The sequence below is a fragment of the Prorops nasuta genome, unplaced genomic scaffold, assembly GCF_024137725.1.
Source record: "Prorops nasuta isolate Cenicafe-Biocafe unplaced genomic scaffold, Cenicafe_Pnas_1.2 PNAS00005, whole genome shotgun sequence".
Lineage (NCBI taxonomy): Eukaryota > Metazoa > Arthropoda > Insecta > Hymenoptera > Bethylidae > Prorops > Prorops nasuta.
In genome coordinates this window covers 4955546-4979494 of record NW_027116802.1, presented here as the reverse complement: position 1 = coordinate 4979494, position 23949 = coordinate 4955546, and the positions used below count along the sequence as shown (strand labels likewise).

Sequence of the window (23949 nt, the reverse complement as noted above, 5' to 3'; positions counted from 1 at the left end):
GCCTGCATGTCGAGGTAATAGCCTACGACCATTCTAGGAACGCGAGAGGGAGCATGAGAGAGTACGGGAGAGAGGGAGAGAGGGAGAGTGGCAGAGCGCGCATGGCCGCTTAACACGAGACCCGTTGAGCCTCTCTCTCGATTCTCGTAGAGCTGTTTGTGCGGCTGAGCCTGTCTTCGACACACCGGTGAAACATCCATGCTTGCACCAATACGCATACGCGAGGGCGCGCGCACACCGCAAAACTCGTCTATTACTGTCTCCATCGCACGTTACATCGTCCCTCGCAGCTTCTCTCTTCAACGTGGTCTGCTACAGCCAGTCTTCTTCCACACGTACACATATCCCTACTACGTTGCAATTGCCTCCCTCCCCCGTCATTTCTCTCTCACACACCGAAAGCTTGGTCGCTTTGCTCCCTATTTTTGTCCTTGTCCCCCACTTGCTTTCCTTTACCACCACACTAATAGTACTTCTAACACCAGTGAAGCTCGCCGAGCGCTACCAGTATTACCACCGGCACACCACTACTGGTACTGTACCGCGAATACATGCACGATCAACGCGTACGTTCGTCCCTCCTTCACTCGGCTTGGTGGCGTCTTGGTTTCACCAAGTATTCTCTGTTTAACTTCTCTATCTCTGTCATGCCCTCCTTTGGTCTCTCACTCTCTTTCGAGTCCCCTGATTCGCGCGTATCATTCGAAAATAGAACGTCAGCGCGCGTGCTTTGCACATTTTTCTCCGTGAAAACAGCAAATTCCCACTGGATAGCACGCGCGCGTGTGAGCGAACACGAGTCTTCTACATCTAACCTAACCTCACTTTACCTTGTGGATCCACTCGAATCCTGGAAAGACCCGCTCCAGCGACCAAATTCTTTATGAGATAATCATTCGTCTTAATGTGACAATCGCTATATCGATCGTTGTTGAAATATTTATTTTTTTGCCATCTCTCCGTCGCTCTCTCCCTCTCTCTCTCTCTCTCTCTCTCTCTGTACTCGAAAAGCCCTCGGCTCGATGTCCCGTAATTAAATCTGACCGCTCCTTCGGGAACGGTATTATTACTACGCAAGTACATGGCAAACTATTCCCGGAATACCCAAAGCTCTAATTGCTAAAAAGCAGAACGCATGAAATATGCTGCAAACATTGGGATCCTCGAAGAATATTTATAGCCCGCAAGAAGAGCTGTCTCGGTAGTACATTATTATGGATCGTGTATTGGTTTAATCATAAGGTGTGTATTTCTACTGGATATATTTAAAGAAGTACCAAGAGCATAACACTGCGAAGCTCATCGCTGAAAGTAGTATAATATATAGTATAGGTAGAGGTCGAGGTAGAGGCAAAGAGGCAAAGAGCCTCGACGAGCTTCGGCGAACCATTGGTCGTGCTCGGATTTCAGAGGAATTCGACAAACGGATAATTCTTAAGGTGGATAAGGTATTCGATATTTGAAACGTAATAGAAAGGTTAACGGTCTCGTGTCGGAGCTTTGTTGCGGTCAGACCGAGGCAGACGTTCGACGATATTCTGGCGGGAGACTCGTAAAAATAGTGCCTTCGCCGTTTCCTCCCCTTGGCTCCGTGACTATAATTAGCGGGAATCGCGTTTTGTGTGGTAAACAAATATTCCACGTCGCTTTACGAGTAACCGAGAGTCCCCTTGTCTGTGTGCGAACCAGCATGGCACACACATCACAACTTTTAGTCTCTCTCTCTCTCTCTCTCGCGAACTCCCTTCAATATGGTGAGAAAAATCAAAGTCTATCGAAACTAACATGAATTTCGCATTAGGTGGAAACGGACTTGTCCACTCTCTCTCTCTCTCTCTCTCTCTCTCTAGTCTATCCATCTCTACCCCCTCTCCACACCGCTTTTCTAGGCTATCTCCCTTTCTCTTCGGAGCGTCGCTACTTCCACCCAGCCCCTCTCTCCTCTCACCCCCTTTCTTTCTCCGTCTCCGTCACTTCTAGGCTGCTGATAGTCGACGCTCGCGCCGGTATTCATGACTAACGCGAACGACGACACGGCTTGCGGCGAGATGGAGCGACGATCAGGCGCAACAATGCTCGCGCGCGCCGCGCGTCTTCGTAAAAATAGGATTTTCGCGGTTCTTCCCTCTCTCTCTCTCTCTTCTCCCGATTTTCACTTGGTAGCTATACTTAGCGGAGCCTCGTGTCCAAAACTTCGTAAACAATTGACCGAAATCCAGTCGGACTATTTTTCTCTTATCACCTCTTATCGAGCAAATAGTGTAAACAATTTTCTGCATCGACTCGACACTTATGCTTCTGGTATAGAAAAGAACCTACCCCTTGAAAACCAATCGATATACGAGTGTCGCATTTAGGTATCCATGCACAGTAAGTCTTATTGGGGTGCGTTTTGGCGATAAGTGAAAACTGCACGAGCAAGTCAATCAACAACTGCAATTGCGCTTTTGTCCGTGCTCCGGTAATGGATGGGAAATCGCGTGTACGGAACTGCAATAGTAGGGGGAGGTTATCCATGACCCGCTTGGCTCTTTCGCCAATGCGTCCCATTGGAAATAAGCCTATAGAACGCCATGAGAGCAGAGTGGCCGTCGACCCTCAAGAGGACCACTCGAAATTTCAAGCGAACATTTTCCGCGGGGTAACATTTTCATTTTTACGTTGTACCGCAGTCACGATACTTGCATTTATATATGTATATATATACGCGCGTTCAGAGCCACGTAGCACGTCTAGCAAGAGGAGGAGGGGGGAGGGTATGTTACATTGTGTTTCCAACGATAGACGTAGAGAGAGAGAGGGAGAGAAAGCGGTACGAGGCAAGAAGAGGACAGAAAAGGCGACAGAAGGGGTGAGGGGAGTGAGACAAAAGTGGCATAGCGGAGAACAGAGTGGCTGCTCGAAGCTCGTTCGTGGACGATTTCGTAGGGGGATCGTATTTTAAGAAGTTGTAGGAAGCACGCGGCAGTCGGTCAAAATAAGGCACTATGTATGCTGCACTAACGTGCTTTCCTCTCCATTTCCATACTGCTCCGCTCGATCGTTATGCAGATTTCTAGACATCCTTTTCCTCCTTTCGCCCCCCCCCCCCCACCCTCCAACTCTCACGATACAGCTGGATCTAACACAACCACATGTTTTCTGTTCAGGCAGCAAGCTACGAAGAGAGGCAGAACCAAGTCTGTCCACTAGGAGACTCTTGCCACTCGATCGCTCCCGGTGGCTAGCATCAACAGCGCTGAAGAGCAAAAGAGAGAATCTCGCGGACGATGCGAGAGGCTCGTCTTGAAAGGTGCAGACCGGAGGAGCAGTTTCATCACAACTTCCAAACGATCGGTCGGCCCCGATGATGGCGGACTCTGACCGATTCAGTCGCTCTCCGTCGAACCGTTCCACCAGGACTATCGTTGAATCGGCAATCCTCGACTGATAAGGAGTATTGGATAAATGCGAGAGCGTCCGAGGTACGCGTGGAAAAGTAAGGACGAGTCAGCGGGGCTCCTCGGCGAAGGGGCGGAGTGTCAGTGGGAGGCCAAAGAGAAGAAGGATCTGCTGGATTTCGGTGGGAAGGTTGATGTAGCGGCGGCAGAGAGACGGAGGAAGACTAGGAGAGAGTTGGCCGGAGTTGCAGGAAAAGCGAGAAGCTTGCGGATAGACAGTTGTACGGACAGCTGGACTGGAAAGGCTCGCGAGTTCTCGTGGTAAGGCCGGGGGTGGTGGGGGCCACCACGGGGGCGAGGGTGGGCCTGCCCCTGCTTTTTCTCATCGTCGCTCTCCTCAGCAACGAAAAGAATTGTGGCAGGACGACGGCGGCGCCGTTGGCAGCCGAGAACCTCGTCTCCCTCGACGCTGGGCCTCCTCGTCCGCTGCCCCATCAGGAAGCTGCCGCCTCCTCGTCGGGACCAAGTCGAAGCGACGACGCCTCCCGGGGAAATCTCGCGGGCCGCCGGGGGAGCGGAAGGAATTACCAGGGTGGAGGGCCAAAAGTGTGGTGGAACGTTTTTCTGCTGGAAAGGACGAGAGAGGGTGGTGCTGCTGCAGGTCTGGAGCGTGCGAGGACCGATCGGTGGCGGCCGTTGGTCGCGAGTGGCCCTCGGGGTCAGCTGATTCCTCGAAGAGTTGGGACAGATGCGCCAGTGGAGGAGGTGGACGAGGGGGGAGAGTCGTCGGGGGAGGGGATCGCTGGCAATTTGGACAAACTAGTCGAGTTATATATACCAGCGGTGAGGTCTGCACAAACCGGAAATAGAGTCTTCCTGCGGAGTAAAAGGCATGTGACTGTCGGAGGACTCTCGAGGGCGAAGAGGACGACCAGGAGGAGTCGGGAGATCTCGTTGACGATTCCTGGCCAATTTGGCGAGGATGCTGATCGAGATGAAGAAACGGGTGATGGTGAACAGGGAAGAGGAGGAGGAGGAGGAGGAGGAGGAGTAGGTGCCGCGGATGGTAGTCCGGATGATAGGTTAGTGATTGTGAGGAACGGTAGTAATAGTGGTAAGATTGTTACCGGTGCTGGTGGTGGTGGTGGTGGTGGAGGTGGTGGTGGCGGTGGTGGTGGTGGTAGTGGTGTAATTATTGGTGGAGGTGTCATCGAGTGGACCAGCAGCACGACGACAGTCGCCGGGCCGATGTCATCACGGTCGTATCCTGGTGATGAGGAGCTGGGAGCTGGACTTGTAAACACACGCCCAGTCTCGGGGGCGGTACAAAAAAAGCTCCAAGAGCTTCGAGCAAGAACGGAGGGGGTCAAGGTCACCAATACCGAGGGCAACAACACCTCGTCGACCTCGAAGACAACGACGACCGCGTCTCCGACAACGCAGTTGCCAACTCCGACCCAAGGCACCTCTATGGAAACACGTGAGTATTCTAAGCTACTCTTCGCACTGACGTCATCGTGCTCCCCCCCCCCCCCCATCTCCTTTACCTTCCCAACCTCTTCTTGCTTTTTCTCGTCTTTCGTGCACCTATATGTATATATATATATATATAATAGATTTTCAGCTAGCTAATTCTGGCATTCTATTCGACGGACCAGCACTCCACCGCGTGTGTTGTGTTTTGTCGAGGAGAGAGTCTCGGCGTTGAAAAGACTGGGCGTCGAGCATGAAAAGGGAAGGGGGTGGTGGTGGTGGCAAGGTGCTCGCAGATGGACGGGCTCACCAAGAGCAAAAGAGGCGACGTATATAAACACTCGTTTTCTTTCTTTTGCCATACCTTTCCTTGCGGGCATGCATACAGGAACCGAACCCTACCGCAGGATCCTCGGTCAGGTTATTTTTAACTATTTTAACCGTGCGGCCACCTTCGCCATTTTCTCTTCTTCCTCGCTCCTCTCCTCTTTCATATCTTCTTCTTCTTCTACTTCTTCAGTTTCTCCTCCTCCAATGTTTTTCATGCGCAGTATCCTGGAAACCTGCCCTTCCCCTACCTTCGCGCTTTCCGTGTTCGTCTGTCACGAGGACAGGACACTTATGTTTTTGCCGTCTTCTCAACCGAGAAAAAAAAGGAAGATGCAGTTCCTTGAATAATACCCCCTACCCTTGCTGCCGAGTCCCCTTCGCTCTTTGATGCCCTCGAGAGACTGCCTTGAGCCATCACGCAGATTCACTTTGCAGAATGAACCAAGGGACGCCTCGATATGCCTCTCTCTCTCTCCCTCTCTCTTTTGTTTTGAGCTTTTCGAAGCTACTCCATCAAAATTAATTGAATCTTCCATAAGTGTTCCAGCAAATTTTCTAAATAACGCCGTCTGAAGCATGCTTGCAATTTTGTTATACCAACTACCGGTCACTATTCATATATAGTCCGGCGCGTGAAATTTGCACATTGTGGCTACGAATCATTCACCGTTTCTTGGAAATCCTGTTAAACCATATATTTAAAGCAGCTGTGAATATATACAGTGAATATACTATAATTATGGGATATAATATGAAACTCATTCGCCTTCGTATCACCGAGTTCAATCATGAATTATATATACACGTTTGAAATAACAAAATCCCAATTGCAAGAAACAAGTGGAACCTGCCGCAAAATCCCATGAATTTATAAACTATAGTCACATAATTTATAAGAAAATAAGTGAGTAAACGAACCAAAAGGTATTTTATGATTTTAGCAAATGCTTAATAAAAACAGTTGTAATGAGAGTAATTTACTCCAAGTATGTTACAAGTTAAGCTATTTTTGCCTCAGTCGCGTTCTAAGTATGCTTTGGGATACCGGTTTCCTCAGTGATGCATACGTTTCCATCAGAAAAATTATTCGCTTCATTCGACGTTAATTCGCAGTTTCGAGAGGTGAGAAAGCGATTATTTGCAAACATTTTCTATCGCAATATCGAAGTTTTCCGATCCATGCACGTTTTCATAAGTATATCCGCGACTTCTCTTTTTCGTACCAAGTCTTAAAATTTGTGATCCGAACAGTTGCCGAAGCAGCGGCGAGTTCTTCTTACTGCGCGACACATAGTAGCCAGTAAAAGCGTCGAATGACTAAATGGTTCGAGTATAAGCAGTCAGGTATTCCAAAAGTCCGGCTTGAATTTTGGCTGTTCTGTGAATCGAAAAGCATTCCGATATGCCACCGTGCATTGCCAGTTTACCACTTGATGACTTGCCACTGAGCATTGTCATCGTTATTATTTCTCGCAAAATAGTAACAACGCGATTTTCGCAAGATGCATCGACATTAGCGTTAATTGGCAATTTACATAAGACGTCATTGCAACTAACTTTTCCCAAAACATTTGGTTATCCCAGTGCGCTTGCTAGCCACGTGCCGATCGTACAGATTCAGCGTGCGAACATCGATATTCGGCCTTGTTCCACGCCACCGATCTTATAATCATTGGAACCAATCCAGCCGCCCAATGGCATGCTATTATGTATAGGATCGTAAAAATATCTCCTGCTCCTTTTTACGCGTCGCTTATAACGGCTTATACTTTCCGTATATTACGTCGACGGCAAAATCTAAATCACGCCTTTGTGTAATCTCTGCTCTCGCTGCTAGACCGTGCGCACCAACTGTTCGAGTAAGAGGAAAGAATGCTACAAAGAAATGCAACAAATTGCACAAGGCTTCGGTAGGTAGTTTTTTTATTGTAAAAGGAATTACCACTCTCCTAATCACCTGGCGCAATTCCGCTCTTTCCTACCAGGAGCTTTCTCGGAAAACCATCAAGAGACACAAATTGGCGCGAAATATGAAAGGCTAATCGGACAAGCATGTAAGGAAAAAGGATGGAAATAAGAACATTGTAAAAAAAAGTCAGTAATATTGCTTTTAGAAAAATATAAAATATATTATTTTTCTGATTTGTGAATAATGTTTTTTTTATCGATGTATTCTAGAAACCTTATTAAAAAAGAGGTTAGGGTTAGGAGATATGAAATCCTTTCGATCGTATCTTTTGAGAAATGCTCGAGGAAATGCTACTGGGATTCGTGATTATTATTGTTTTTTGCAAGGGTTGGGGGAGATGTTGTGCAAGGAAGATTTTGCTTTCTTATGATGAAGTAGTATATATGTACAGAGTAATCTGGAGAAAAAAAAATAATTTTTCTATTTTGGAAAATTCCTTTTTTTTTCAATGTATTCTAAAAATCTTATCAAGAAGGTTGGTTGGGAGATATGAAATCCTTTCGATCATAGCTTTTGACAAATGCTACTGGGACTCGTGATTTTTATTCTGTTTTCTGCAACGAGAGGGGGACGGTGGAACGGTGTAGTACCAGGAAGGTGGTGCTTTTGTATAACGGAGTGGTATATACGGAAAGTCGGATGGAGGAAAGAAAAGTCGACTGTACGGTAAAAAAAGGAGCTCTTCTGCTTGGCAGGGGGTGCGGGCAACGGAGAAACAAGAAAAGGGTTAACGTCCTTTCGTTTACTCCTTGCTCCGAGTTCCCGTCACTCCCCTAACGCAAGCCACCACCACCACCTACCTCTTTGCTATCCCTTCGACAGTTCCATTACTCTGGCCAACAGTATTGTGTACATCTCTCCGTACCCCTCACTTCAACATCTATTATTCATCGGTATAAGGAAAATTTATAGGTGTCTTACCTCACTCCTCATACTTAATGCTCAATTTAAAATTATTTACTCCATGCGTTTATCTCTTCTCCTTTTCCCCGTCTCCGATAGCGGGGTCACAAAAGCATTAGGCCTCGCTTTGCACTTGTAAACGTAATAAACATAAAAATACGAGCCCTTCTCGTGGTTTTCTATAATTTCCTTCGACGAACGAACGGTGGATAATGGAACTGATGGAAGGGCTATAAAATATGACGAAGGTAGAAAATATGTGCGATCCACGATGTATACTTTGCTCGCTGCTTGACCATTTCGCCTCTAAATAGCTCAGAGACATCTATACATATGACGTATTAACAAAGTTTCTGTTACAATTATAATTTATAATGAGATTTTCTTTTCACAAAGCTATCTTAGCGTTCATTGCAAAGTCTGCGAAGGTAGAAATTATAATTACATCGAAGAGATATAAGAGTGGAAGGCTCGTAGATTCATTCGCTAGATTTGGGCCAAAGATGATTTAAGGGCGTGGAGACATGTGTATAGGTCAACGACAGAGGGTGAAGAGAGCCGGCTAAGAATTAAGGGGTGCGGAAAGGCTCGGTCGCTATGGAAACCCTTACACTGCGTTAACTGTGGGGTGCCTCGAGTTTTTTATGGCCTGTGGACGATTGTTGCAGCGATGAGCTTCTAAAAATCGTTACACAGACCCAGATATTGCACATGCTGCACCCCGTATCCACACACGCCCCATGCTTGGAAGGCAAACACTTGTACCACCACCCTTCGCTGCACGTACACACACAAACATTCCTCCAACATGGAGTAGCAGCTGTAAAAAATAGAATTACCTTATCAGGCAGAGGCAGCGATAGCGTTTTATCAGTAAGATTGGATCCAATAGGAGGAAACGAGCAGTATTGGAGGCGATCAAGAGCTTAATGGTAGATATAGTAGAAATCATTGGATGGTATTAATCGATCGCTTCTACTACGTAAGGTCTGTAGCGTTTAATGGTAGTTCCAACTCGATGCAGTCGAGTTGAATTTCAACCCTTACGATGGTTTGTCGTGTCGAGAGGAGGGTTGTAACGCGGGTATATTGCAAGGCATTAGGGGGTGGCAGTCCGATCGGAGTATCGCCATCAGAAGGGAGAAGTGCGACGCCGGCATTTGGCACCCCTTACGACTCTCGACCAGTGGGGGGTGGGAGACCGAGAGACGCCTTCAGGGGCCAAACCCCAACGCTAGAAAGTATTGACTCGATGCTCCACCTTTGACTATGTACCCGGTACAGCACAGATATTACATGAATGTGCTATTCGCTTCGTGCATACCAACACAAATATAATCAAGGTAGAAGGTCTATCTGTACACATATACGAAAATAGTTAGGAAAATAAATAAGAAAATTTGTTAGTAGAGATATTGTTCGTAATATACACGTGCAACGTTGCATATCGTTATTATAATATCATTCTGTCAGTATGTGTCGAATAACAGAGTATTATACATATATTTATACTTCGTACATTGGTAGAGAGTATCTATAGAAAAGAAGAAACTGGCTAACCTTACGTAAGCTTTGACAGTGAGCTCGCCTCGAGCTTCGAGGAATAATAATGCGACTTCCGGAAGTCAAGAAATACTCTTTATCTTGTTAAAAACGTCTTTTAGAAAAGTCACAAAATATATAGAAAAATGCGCGAGAGAACAGAACGCAGTAAGACTTACTGTAGTGTCTTGCGGAAGTTAGATCTTTTTCAAAACACAATTTCTCTCTCTATTTATACAATTACTATTGAATTACCAGAGCGCAAAAGCGGCTGGTCGTTTTTCATAATTCAGCGCTTATTAAGCGATCTGTGTACGCTTCAATCGAAAACTGATTTGTTTTTTTTACGAGGCCAGTTGCCCGTCGATGTCGGTCAATTATTTCCAACGTCAGTGTGACAATCTTTGTATCGATCTTCATGGAAATAAAACGAGTTTCGTTCAAACGAGGGTCCTTTACCCGCAGGAAACCTTTAAAAGGGTAGCTCGTGCAACAGAACGTAATTCTGGAAAAATGTATTACATAAGATTTTAAAATTGAGTTGGATGATTTAATTTTCATACTTTTGCTGTAATAATTAAAATGGACTAATTTCTAATATTATAAATAGAAATTTAAAGAGCTGTACTTATCCTTCCCTTGGGAGAAAATATACCATAGAATGCAAAAGGTCTCCTGATGGTTTACCCAAATATAAAAACGGTAAATAAATAAATAAAAATAGAGAGAAAGAAACGACTATAATTCAACACAGATATGTTGCATCATGAGACTCGTCTTCTTGATTCGATCTGGTCTCTCTCCCCTTCGATTCCGTCCCTCTTGGAATGAGGCAGGGGCGCATAGGGAGAACACAAGGGAGGAAAATGGTAGTAGGGAGAACTGCACCGGTATAGGGTAGGAAAATGGTGCCAAGTGCACAATTCTGGGGCATCGACCAACACTCGTTCTCGTTTGTCATTCGTCCGATATTCTTGGCCACTTTTCACACTACCATATCATTTTTTATTAAATCGGCCTCCTTTTCCTCCTCCTCGATTTCTACATTCTTTTGCTCATACAGCCTTTAAGTCCGTTTCGAACATGTAGTACCTTAACCTCGATCGATCAAACATTGGTTTCGCAAAGATTTTACAGATATTTTCTCCACTGTAAATTTAATAATACCAAAAAAAATAATGTTCGTTTTTTCTTCTACCTTAAGCCTGAATCTTATCGCAACATCTCGTCGATCACAATGTGCAATTGTGATAGTTTAGTTGTGCTGAGTTAACGCGTGACGAGGTGGTCTCTGTAGCTGATCGGCATTGACAGGTCATTGACCACGTATGGAAACTTTATGCGTGGGTTGCGCTGATTATTTGTTGGGCGTGAGGAGACAAAGCAAAATCCATCAACGAGCTATTATCCAATGTCGAAAGTGGATCATCGGAGAGATCGAAATCTTATTGTTGTAAAATAACTGATCAATCAATCTTGAATCTTGAAAATCAATATCCCACTCCAACTGTGTACAGGAGACCAATCCAATTATAATTTTCATTGTCCATGCCGAATGTAGGGTGAATCTATATAGATCCATATTGGAAAGCACCAAAATTTTAGTGCCATTGTTGTACAGGAAGTCCGTTCTATATCGCTATCCAGATTATTCTTTATCTTACCAGGCTAGTGGTTTATTTGCTATTGTCAGGAAGGGCAAAGTGATGAATTCTTGTCAGCCATGATTCGTAGTCGGATCAAAGATCTGGACAATCTCGCAGATCCAAAAAGAGTCAAATTATTGATCGTCTTAGATCTACTGGTACAGCACACTTGACTAAAAGGCGTCTAAAAGATGTCTTTAAGTCACTTGGTGCTATATGGGATGCGGAATTAAAGTTTTCTTCGTGAATACGAAAAATTATGCGTAATGATAACCATAGCGGGGGAGTGCATAGAGGAAAACAGGATTGTTGGCTCGAAAATTTATTTTGTTGCCTCGAGGCGTAAAGCGTAAAGCAGACGAGTAAACGAGATCGGTACTGCTTGCCAGAGAGTGTACAAGCTGTTCGCAAAATACGCGGTCAGTCAGACTAAACAAAAATAACCTCTTGTCATGTATATCCACGAGCAAACGATGCTGTCCCCCGAAGAGCAGAGTGACATAAGTGTACTTCTGGTGCAAAGAATTTCAGAGACTTTCCGAGTCTGTTGGTTCTCTCAGCAGCACTAGGATCGACCGTCTCATTTCTAGACGTTTTCAATAAAGTATGAAAGTTTGAGAAATTAGCAGTGATTTTTAATAAACAAATCCGCCAGTTGCGTTCAATCGTCGTTGAAGCAAGGGTCTGTTTGTTTTGAAAGAAGATCTCGTTCGCATACGTGGTACAACTACAAGCCGCATGGCGGTGGAGATTGTATGGTTTTATTATTGACACGCAAAGGTTACGTGTATGCGCACGCATACATGCAGGAGTGTATAGCAAACGCGTGGCAAAATACCTATCTGTACACGCGCTGTCGAATGTCTGGCTGGCGTCTGGCGCGGATCCTTGAATGAACGTCTATTTTTAAAAGGGTGCACAACGGATAAACAACCGAATGAGCAGCGTAGGTCGCCGGTGCGTCGAGTGTGGCCGCAGCGCCAGCTCTCCTCTCTCAATCCAAACGAAATTCGAAAGCTGTCGACTGGAGGTCGCTCCAAGCGAGTCACGACTTTTGCCACGTGACGTCGCCTCGATCGCTCCTCCCAACGCTCGAATGCGGAAAGAAATATCTCCAAAATCGCGCTTCCAACCTCCGATTCACTCGTCGTTGCCAAATTTTGCCATTTTTTTCACTAATTAACCTAACCGAGCGACCATGAAGCGAGGTCTCCAATAACTTCAAGTCTTTCTCTTGATAATCGATGCGAGCGAAGCTCTGCCGCGCGCAAGAGGGAATGAACGAAGCGAATCATAAATTATATTAATGTAGCAAGCGCGTCGTGCTTGCGAGTATTATTTACGACGCGGAGCTCTGTGGAGTGCACCACCTAGGTCGACTCGGATAGGCTAGCACTAGGATAACGATTACATCACGATATAAACAGCCGGGAATAGTGGCTCAAGGTTCGCAACGCGCGTATACACTCGCGAACAGAGAGAGAGAGAGAGAGAGAGAAACGTGACAACACCAGACAGCCTCTCACAATCCCTTTCTGAATCTATACACTTATTCAAATCGTTTAAATTTACTATTGATGTTGATTCTGAAATGTTCTCTTCGTTAAGGAAGCTCTCGGCTCTGCTTAGTGCGTTTCGTCAAAGTTTCGTATTGCTTGATAAAAGTTGAGTATATGACGCTTCTACCAAGGCTGGTTAGAATAGAGAATGAAGGAAAAGACTGCCACAGAACGTGCTCGCAACGCGATTGGACTGTCAATAATGCATCAATTGCGCGTCGATTGCGCCATCTATAATTGCGAGACGTAAATAAATCCGTGAGCAATACCAGTTCGACATCTCAGATAGGAACAGCGCTGCGAAACGTTTGCATTCAATTTGAAAAGTTGAATCACTTGGTAATGTTGGATTTATTATATTATATACATACCATAGAAGATGTATCGAAGCAAATGTATCGGGTCTGACGAATCGACTGGTACCAGACGACCTTAGGTAAATAGAACGCGATAAAGAAGCGATCGCTCAATTGCGGAAATATATCAGCGCGTCACGAGGTAATTATAGATGGCACCGGCCTCGGTTATTATCTCGCTCTGATAAAAACTCTAATAATCTCTTCGCACGTGGAGTAATTATGTCGACTTTATCGCTGACGCAACGCGATTCTCGGAAAAAGAGGGATTTTTCTGTCTGCCGAGCGTCTGCTCTTGCCTGGCGACGACGGTACAACAAGAATTATTGATAAAAACAGCTCGATTATATCGCTTTGAAACAGCGAATGATTCGCCTGACGATCCCTTCCTCTTCTTCTGGATAGCAAACTTTATTATCAATTATCTCCAACCATTAACTCCCACTAGGATCTCCGAACAATTTTCTACCGTGTACGACAACAATTGAAAATCTTCCACGACAAGAGCCAAGGATCTGCAGTATAAATTCACCTTCATCGTGATTGTTTTTAATTGACAAAATAATTGAATTAAATAATAGCCCAAAAATCTCTAACTGTGGGACTTTCCTGACCTCTATTTGGAGAACATCGAGTAACATCGATGATAGGCTATCTATACAGGCGTGGTACGACGAATCATGCGAGTACGTTCACCTCGCAAGGCCAATTGCATCGCATTAGGCTGGCGTTATCCCTCCCGACCGTTTTAAGTCCAAGGCATTCAATTCTAAACGCCTCGCAAATAACGACGTCCTCATGAATGAATGCCACGCGTATAAAGCGTGTGAATCCACATAAGCCTGCCATATTTTCTCTTCGTTCCTCTCATTTCACCTCAAAGATCGTCAAAAACTAGCTCCTACCACGATGCAAAATGCAAGATAATTATATATGCTTGAGTAAAAAGAAATGAGTATGTATATCGATATAATTCTTTCCTCGATAAAAATAAAATTACAACACCTATATATAAAGGATTAGGGGGGGGGGGGGGGGGTAGAAGTGGACATAGGAAAAAATTTGATTGTCGCTGCCAAGTCGTATACATTCGAAGCGTGTTAAGTTCACAAGCATCAAGTAGCCTCAATCATATATCTAATTATCCCACGGTCAGCAGGAGCGGCAAATGCAAGAGGCAAACACGACATAAAATGCTGGCGTTTGTGTGAGAGGCGTACGGAAGCCGAGACAAAGACCAATAGTTGAATAGATACACGGGTTACCAAATGAAATGCAGTACGTTCCACAAGTAGGTGGAAAAAGATTTATGCCCTTGGGCAACCACCGCAAACTCTTTGTACTGTCAATCAAATCTTTCAGCATAGTTTGTACAAATGAAATTATTCAGGCAAATTTAACAAATAATCGTGAAGCACCGTGAAATTGACACGCTTCGCTGAAATTGATATATTCTAAATGAAATTATAGCTCCATCGAGTGTACGTGTCTATAAATAATTTGCGGATTCAATTATCGAAGAAAGTACTGTCGGAATGTTTTGCGTTTACTAATAGTAAACCGAGCGCGTTCTTCTCGACATGTTTTTTTTTATCGTTCCTTCCGCGCATTATTTATACACGTTATTTCTGCCATCGAAACGAAGATTCGTTGGAATGACGAGGCGAGACTAAAAATCATGCTATGCGTTCTGCATCGTGTTTCACTTTTTTTCTTACCAGAATTTACACTTCTCGTTTGTTTACCCGATCCTACATAGAATAAATGCGCGTGCTCGTGCAGGGAATAAAACGTTGAGTTTGCTCGAAATTGAATGGCGTTTTGGACGATAAGGCTTAACGAAACACGCGTGGGATACGTCACGGTGGCCTAGAATACTCATCGTACTCCAAACTGAGAAATTACATTCCCGGAAATCGTGCTCGATTACACAGTCGTTGGAGCAAAAAGCCAGTCCCGGTCCGCTCCGTCTATACAACTTTACATAACGGACGAAAGTTATGCGTCCAAAAGCAAATATGTTTCACCTTGACAGCTGGCTCGACCTTCTACTTTACTCTTTTACAATGTCGCATGAAAAAATCATCTCTCTGATTATTTTCATTCCAGTGTCCCTCTCATGTGTTACCGTAAATTCCTTAGAATCTATATATATATATAATTAATTGAACTTTTGTTTGCTCCAAACTCAAATAAATAATATTTTTCATCCGACGTTCGTCCCTCGAGAGATCTTGCGATAAAAAGGACACGGATCGAGAGAATTTCTGCATTAAACGACTTTGAATTGGAATTACGGATAATTTTATAGGTCGGTGAGACTGATCCCAGACGTATCTCGCGCAACACTATCGTTCTAAGTATTACGTGTTGGCTCGCCTGTTAATAAGATTGTCCTTGGCAGACCATTGGAACGATGCACATACAGGTACTGTTAGTTGCATAGCTCGCAACTTTACATAAGCCACTTGTCCAGTATTTTTCTACGTCCTCTACTTACACAATGTTACTACGAATTTAATGGAGTATATATATAGATATTTTCTAGACTTGTTGGAGGAACAGCGATTTCTATAATTTAACATCAAGTTATCGTTGGAACGAAGACGAAATTTATTTATCGTGCAGTATTTATTCTGCATTACTAAATGCATTAATATTAACGCAGGTTAAATAGAATTAAGCTGAGGAAGAACTAAGGGACGATCATAGATCAATGAATCGTGCATTTTTGAAATCGTACCGAACGTCGAATAAATGCGAGTAATAGATTAATTATTGATGAGCAATCAATTGAAAGATTTAATTACTGTGTTTCACGAGGTAGCATTATTTTTAATATACTTTGACTGGAAGTACGATACGGGTCATCCGTCTTTTACCTTCGTCATTATGTCTCCTCATACCCACACGTCTTTTCCGTTTCGCAGTTGCGTAAATGCAATTGCATTTGCATTTTCGAGCAAATCAAACGGCTAACTCATGTAATTGTAGAAGTCGGCAAAGCAGTTTTTTTTTTTTTTTTTGGTCTTTCTACATTTTTCCACTTCGAGAAAACGCGTCGATTCTTCCTAGTTTAATTTCTTTCAAAAGAGATAATTGTGTAACTTAATTTAACCTTTTGCTGCAGGGTATTACAAATACGCAACATGTTTTTCTTTGGGATATTTTATATTCCCGCTTCATTCGGAAAGTTTATTTTATGTATTTCTAGTATATTGTTTTAATGATCAGTCATATTTTAATTATAATAATGACGTAACTTTCTTTAAGCAAAAAAATATGTTAGCAAGACAAGAGTGTTTCATGCAAGAAAAACCTTTGAAATTTTTAATCATCCTGAACAATAAAAATAAGTTCTAAACAGTGTTTAGATATAGGATGCCGGAAAAACTGATGATCGATTTCATGCAAGATTAATTCAAATATGACTCCAAGGAGTAGAATACCTTTTTCTGAACTAGACTAAGGCTGATTTTTATCAATACTACCTGAAATTCCTCCTGCTATTTTCAATAAAATATTTTTTTCAAATTTAGCAAGCACTCGTCTGCACTTAATTATTCGTCCTTCATCTTCAGCATAAGCGCCTTCCACTCGACCATCCTCCAATCTTTCCTTATTTATCCGATTACGCAAGCTTGCGTGTCAATGTACCAACATCCACTTTAAATTCACCATGCTATATTTTCGCGCCCTAAAAAGCTGGACACATTGATCGAGAAGGTAAACTAAATACTATGCAGATCGCAGGAAAACCATAAAAAATAAAATTTTAAGAATAGTGGATAAATAGAGCGATATCTGTGATAAGGCAATTTCCCGAGAATCGATGATGACTCGCAGCGAGATAAATCTAGAAGAAAATAATAATAAATTGCAAAGAATTTCATAAAATAGTACAATTTCATAAATATATGTAGCAACAACTAGGATGTGTAGAAGAAGAGGAGGGAGGAGTCAAAAATGTAAAGGCAGCTGTAATAAAAAAATCGTGTGGTGTAAGGTAAGCAATTGAGAATAATATATTATGTAAAAAAGAGGGCAATGATAATTATGATGATGATTACGTTACAGAAGAAATAGTTATAACGGTAGACTCCTCCGTAAAAGTGGAAGCCTAGACACTTGACAGACTTGTGCTTTGCACAATAGTAGGAAGCGCTAAAAATAATCCGGCTCGGCTTCGCGATGTTGTGGCCTTGGCCAGCCTCGATCCTCTCAACCTGGTGGTACCACCTTTTTCTTCTCTCTCTCGCTCACTCACGCATACACTCTCGCCAATCCCCCCTAATCTCCCCCCCCCCCCTCCTGCCCCCCATCTCACGGAGTTTCGATACGTACGCTGCTCCCTTGTGTGGGTAGGTGGATTTTTTTTTATAATTTTTTTCTTCCATGGAGCCCATGGACTCTCGTCCCAGCTTGGCCCTTACGAGCTCGAGGATATTCTCCAGCCACGAACATTTCTCTTTTTCTTCATATTCCGCTCTTCCTCCCTCTTCGCTTTTACCTCCTCTTGCACGTACCCTTCTATGATGCGTCCTGTTCAAAAAGACCTTTACTAAAGAACACTGAGAATCATAACTTTGACATCATAAAATATTACTCGGGAATGGCTAGGACAAATCAAAACTCTTGAAACGAAAATCAATGACAGTTCAGAGGAAACAAGAAAATATAAAAAATTGAGGCATAATTTTTGAGACTTTTACAAAAGTATGGGGAATGGAGAAATTCGATTGGCAAAGTAACAGCTTTGGCTCGAAATCGACGAGAAATTCAGGTGTCTCGTCGTGTAAAAAATATACCATAGAGCCGTTTCAGTCGGGTCAGCGTAAGAGATAAACCGTTGAATTGCTTTTTATCCAATTAAAACGGTTAAACTGTACTTTGGTCAGTATGTTTCATATTGCAAATTGGTTGCAATAATTCATCGACTCCACGAATTAACATAAATACATGGATATTCTGCCCTAGACATTTTTGATAGCATTATAAATGATCAGAAATGATTGATCAGTGAATTATTTTGAAATATAATAAGATAGTGTTGTGGTATAATGATAAAATTGAATTTTCCTCGTATTGTCAATAAAATGGAATACTCATCTAGTCCATTTGTTGCATATTCGAAATTGATTACAACGATTCATCGAGCCCACAAATTAACATAAATACATGGATTTTCTACACTAGAAAATTTTGGGAGCATTGTAAGTGAACAAGAATGATTGATTAATGATTTGTTTTGGCATAGGATCATGTGGTATTGATAAAACTGAATTTTCCTGTAGTGTGGTAGATAAAGCAAGATACTCCTTTAGCCCATTTGTTTCATATTCCAAATTGATTGCAACGATTCATCGAGCTCACGAATTAACATAAATACATGAATTTTTGATAACATTGTCAGCGAACAGGAATGATTGATCAATAATTTATTTTGGAGTCTATAGTAAAATGGTGTTGGTAGCGATAAGACTGAATTTTCCTGTAGCGCTGCAATAGATAAAGCAAGGGACTCGTTAAGATCGACGATACTAGGATTTCGACAAGAAGAAAGACTCGCAAAGTACGATCGTTAAGGATGCCTTAACTAACGAGTAGCTTCGCGATTGGCACAATGGCGTGGAGTAAAGCAGTGGGATGTTAAGGGAGCAGGAGAGAAGAGCGAGGATGTTGCAGGGAGTGAGAGAAGAGTATTCAAGGGTGCCTACGGGATACGTGCAGCAGCGACCAAGATGGATTATACTCTGAAAATTTTCTTGTCTATCCATTCCCTATCCTCAAAATAGCTTTTATGGAGAGACTTGCCTCGAAAGCTATTTACCCCTTAATTAACAACCTGTCTGTTATCCGTAAATAGAAGAAAATCTGTATAAATTCCACATTTAATATTCTTCACTTTTTACAAATAAAGTAATCACGCATTTTTCCACTCGCATAATTGACGCAAGCTTAAAGCGATAGGGACTCGTTTTCTTATTAAGAGGATGAAGTATTTTGTAGAAAATATTGGACGATTATTTTCTACTCTCGCGAATGATTTAATCACGCGCGATGTACAATTGGTACACGTATAGGAGAGGTGAAAAGTTTGCCTCGAAATCAGCGATGCGTGAAGCTGCGTCCGTTCCCGGTCCTCTTGCATCTTTTTTTCTCCGCAACGGCGTGGACTAACGGTATTGGTGATCAATTAGACATGCAACGCGATAATACGTTTCGTGCCCCCGGCAGGTATTCGGACCTCGACAAAAAACTAGTAGACCGATGGAATTAATAATAACTTCCTTTAATATATAGCTACCAACTATAAATCATTCTTTAAATACCATTTGATCAATTTTATTTATCATTGACCAAAGAAAAAAATGCTAAAATCTTATATATTTACAAACTTGTAACGAATTAATGCGATAGCATTTCAGGTTTTTTCTTTTTCTGGGAATAATGAGAAATTTCGAGCGAAAAGATAAATGTTGTCGAATGTAAGAGTAAAAGGGAAATGAACTTTCACACAAGTTAGAAACGGATAAAATATTTATGGATAAGAATAAACGTGGCTTATTGGCCGTTTAGGAAGGTGTGGAGACGCGGCGTGGCTTTAGTTGACGCTGTCACCGTAGATCTTTTCTCAGGCTTGAATTCTTATCTCCCGTGTATTATCTAAACTGCATTCTACACACACGTGTCACGGCATCGATCGTAATTCCTTCTAGTGTTTGTCAGTCTCAGATTTCCAAGTATAACAAATATTAGCAATTTCATTTGCACGATCGAATAAAATACAAACTCGAAATGTATTTTCCTCGATACTACAATCAAAGACACTCTGTACTGGAATTACACTCGTTAAATTCTCTCGCAAACAGAAATCATACAAGCTACATAAATCTATTAGTAAAACTTTCTATTGCCACTTTTATTCTCCCCTTGCCCACATAATCGAAATTCGTTCTTCCATTCGCCATTTTGAATCGCAGCTATTTGGGTCACAGGACAAAAGAGTTTGAGGAAAACCAGCCTAGAGAGATCAGACCTCGTGCCAGATTGAGCGCCTGTTTTGCGTTTCTCAATTTCGTTCGTGTAAAAACCCAAAGCGGAGCTGTTACACTTGCAAAACTGGTTCAAGTGCACGCTAGATTTAATTCCTGATCCTCCATTCCGATAAAACTGAGCGCTGCTGGAGAAATTGATCAAATTATTTTCATAGGCGTAGCCGAAGTTTCGCAGAAAATAAGTGGACTTTTATTTGGTTCATCTTCTCGAGGACGGAGCAAGTTTTACGCGTTGAAAACGGTCGCGCCAAGAGAGAAATTTTGTTAATGATTTTCGATATTGGAGCGTGTGGCTTCCGTTGGGAATTTTCTCGAGGCCAGCCGACCAATCGGTATACATATAGTTGCTCCTCGAGATAGTGAATTTTTGCGGTTGGCTTCTGCCGTTGGCAAAGTGAGTTTCTATGTCGCAAAACTCACTGGGTACTCACAGGCCTATGCGATGCGCTATAGAGACGCTCGTTTGACCCAAATGATAAATCCGAATGGAAGAGGGGCATCCTGGTCGAAATGGAAACCGGATTTGTTTGCGGATTTTCACCTCGCAACGATCGATTCGTATGTAACGCACGATTAAACCTAATTCGGAGGACCCGCGATGGAATTCTTTGACTTAAATTACCGGTCAAGCATGTATTCCCGATCAGGACTCTGAAATACCGAGTTGACGGTAATTAAAAGACCGGTGCGCGAGTCGCGAAATTTATCCCGACCATTCGTGCGTCGAACCAGCCGGTCTCTTCGGAGACGAGGAAAATTCCTGCGCGATATAAATCAATGGGATTCGTATATGTATAGATACCTACTGTGTTTATTAATACAGTGACTGTGTGTGAAATGAGAATGTTAAAACGAATGTCTCCCAATAGCACAAACATCCTCAGAACGTTCCGAGGATATATCCATGCGTCCGGTGAACATGCCGAGGATGTCCTCTGAACATCGTGCGTCACGAGAATGTGTAGATATACGTATGTCGGAAAAGCTGGTCTATATACCAAAAATCACAAAATTTATATCCATTGACCCTTCAACCAACTTCACTCCGTACTTTTTCTGCTAAATTTCTATGCCACTCTATAATACGAAAAGAAGAATTTAATTTTAAGCAGCAATTTAGCACGATATATGCATATGCGTTACTACGCATTCTCACTCTAAAGTCACCGTTTCTCTTATGTATATATAACGAATACAAAAATCAAGCATAGACTATGTTGAACAGAATGAACATATTTGCTCTACGTTATAAAGGAGAAGAATTTTCCAGTAAAAATGACTGTGAATTTCTTAGTAGATAAACGATAAATATTCGATTGTTTGATTATTTAGCACCTTAGAATAAAATCTCACATCTTATATCAATAATTTCTTTATCCCTTCGCAGTAAAATGTTTACCAAATGATTCAATCCACGTAAAGTTCTTATTTATATCGCGCGGAAGCAGCGAGGAACGAACGACAAGCAAAGTATAAGCAAACGAGGATAGCGAAGGATAAGAAGCTCGTTGTACACACATTTATATACTCGAGGCAAATTAATTCCAATCGAGACAGGCTCCTTGCACTTTGAGATCGGATTATTCGCAAGTGGCGAGTTTTCAGCGCATAACTCCAGCTGTTTGCGCCTATTCGCAGAAATATGACTTCACCGTCGTCATCGCGGTGTTAGAAGAAACGTTGCGTTCGAGGAAGCTCGTCCAGCCGATGCAGCAAGAAGCTAGATGAGAGAAGATATGTTAATTTTTCAAGAGAGAAAGAGAGAGAGAGAGATCGTCCATTATCCAGTGATTTTTATCGAGCTCGGTTATGGAGGAAAAAGAGAGAAAAGTAGCAGAGCAGGAGAGCGTCAATTAAGATGATCAGGTCCGAGATTGAGAGAAAAATCTGTGAACGTCGAGAGTAGCGCAGTAGCCAAAGATGATTTTTGTTTGGTCGTTGAATCTCCGTACGTGGCGATGCATACGATTTGTGTAGGCAGAGACGACGGTGCTTAAATTGCAAGAACGGTCGGATGCACTCACACAGTGATCAAGGGGGGGGGGGGGGAGGGCGCACGTATGCAGGCGAGAGACGAGATTGGATAGTGTGGGGGAGGGGGGGGGGGGTTGTAAGAAGGGCCTGGGGTTTGGGGCCCGTCGCGTGTTTTTGCCCCCCGTCTGGCCCCCACCGCAGCTCATCGTTTTTTGTCTGCTGCACTGCAAACGCTGTATCGCCTACCCCTCTGGCACTCCCCCCCCTCCCTCATCCTCCTTACCGCCGTTGCCTTGACGAATCCACTCGCAGAGGAAAGACTGGCGGAGCTACGTGCGCGCATGCACATGCACGCTTAGCTGCTGCTGCTGCTGCTGCTGCTTCGCTCCTCTGCCACCACAACACAACACAACACAACGCAACGCGGCTCCTCTCGTCGTGGCCCTCCGCTTTTGCTGCTGCACGTGTGTAGAGATACACGAAAAGCAGAAGAGAGAAGGATGGTGCCTGCGCGCGTTGTTGTCCTCCTGCCTGCTGCACGCCTTCCAGTCTCCTCTTCTTGCGATGACTGCCGAAGGCTGCATCCTGATGCGCACGCCGCATTCGCTCTCGTATTATGAGCCATCGCACACTCGCCAGAGACGCCAGGACTCCGCGCGGAAGCTACGCTTCGTGCCCGTGCCCGTGCCATGCCGTTCCACCTGCCATTCTACACTCTCCACTACGTCACGCCGGACACCCGTTCCAGCAGAAACCTGCACGCGCACTTTCCCCGAACCCTGCGCATATAGCTTTTATTTAATGGTGACACTCGGGGATGGTAGAAATTTCAGTTGATTCTTTTATCAGCTTGTTCCAAGCGATCCATTCGCCTCTCGCTACTCTTTTCGAGAGATCAATAAGGCTAGGTATTCCAAGAATGTTGTTTACATTGTTTTGTTGGTTATATATACAGCAGAGGTAGGAGCGTAGAAGTTGAAGCGTTTTCAGGATTATTGTTCATTGCGCAAAGATTTTGTTTATGCTGGGACGCAGTTTGAGGAAATAGCACTTGTGTAGAATGTTTGGAATTTCTACTCCTTTCTCGTGTACTTATAGATTTCCTTATAAGGAAACAGTTGAATATCCAAAGTAATATTCGCAATACACTCCTCAGGTTATAACCTCACTTTTCACAAAGATACTTGCTTTCACCGACTGAAATTATTGCTCAGTTTGGACAAAGGAGACCGGCTAGCTTTTCAAGTCTGACCCTTCAACTCCACGCGCCTCAAACTTTCCGCCGTTGCTGCCTGTTCTGTTCTCTGCCGCTCTGTTCTGCTTATTAGCTTTTCGCCTCTGCATAGTTTGAGAGTTTAGGTAGTCCGTAGTAGGTATACACCTGCTACTGACGCTCGGAACTTTGCAGAGATAATAATGCACGGACGTAAGTTGGATGTACTTTGAGCTACGGTTAATTTGAAAGGAATACCGAGCCTTTTTTGTCGCTTCGATCTCCAGTGCTGGCAAAATATTCCTGTTCGGTGGACGGATTTCAAAATATACTTTGAGTGGTTGGGCGATGTAGGAAAGTTCGAAGCCCTCGCTAGCTGACAGGCCCTTTTGTAACGTCGGGATGGAAGGGCCAAGTGGAGGAAGATGAAAAAAAAGAAGAAGGAATAATGTGGAGGAAGAGAAAAAAGAGAATGATGATAAGGTAGGGGGAGGGGGGGGGGGTGGAGAAGAGGCCGCCTCGGGATAACACATACAGTAATCTTTG

General features: G+C 43.4%; 1 protein-coding gene across 1 annotated transcript in view; it reads left to right on the top strand.

Moving 5' to 3' along the window:
- The first annotated feature begins 3447 nt into the window (after nucleotides 1-3447).
- LOC136773811 (uncharacterized) overlaps nucleotides 3448-23949 on the top strand; it is a 77284-nt gene continuing 56782 nt past the window's right edge. Inside the window, exons 1-2 of the mRNA XM_066727722.1 lie at nucleotides 3448-3570; nucleotides 3672-4860. Coding sequence (XP_066583819.1) covers nucleotides 3448-3570; nucleotides 3672-4860 — 1312 coding nt within the window. The remainder of the gene's footprint in view (nucleotides 3571-3671; nucleotides 4861-23949) is intronic.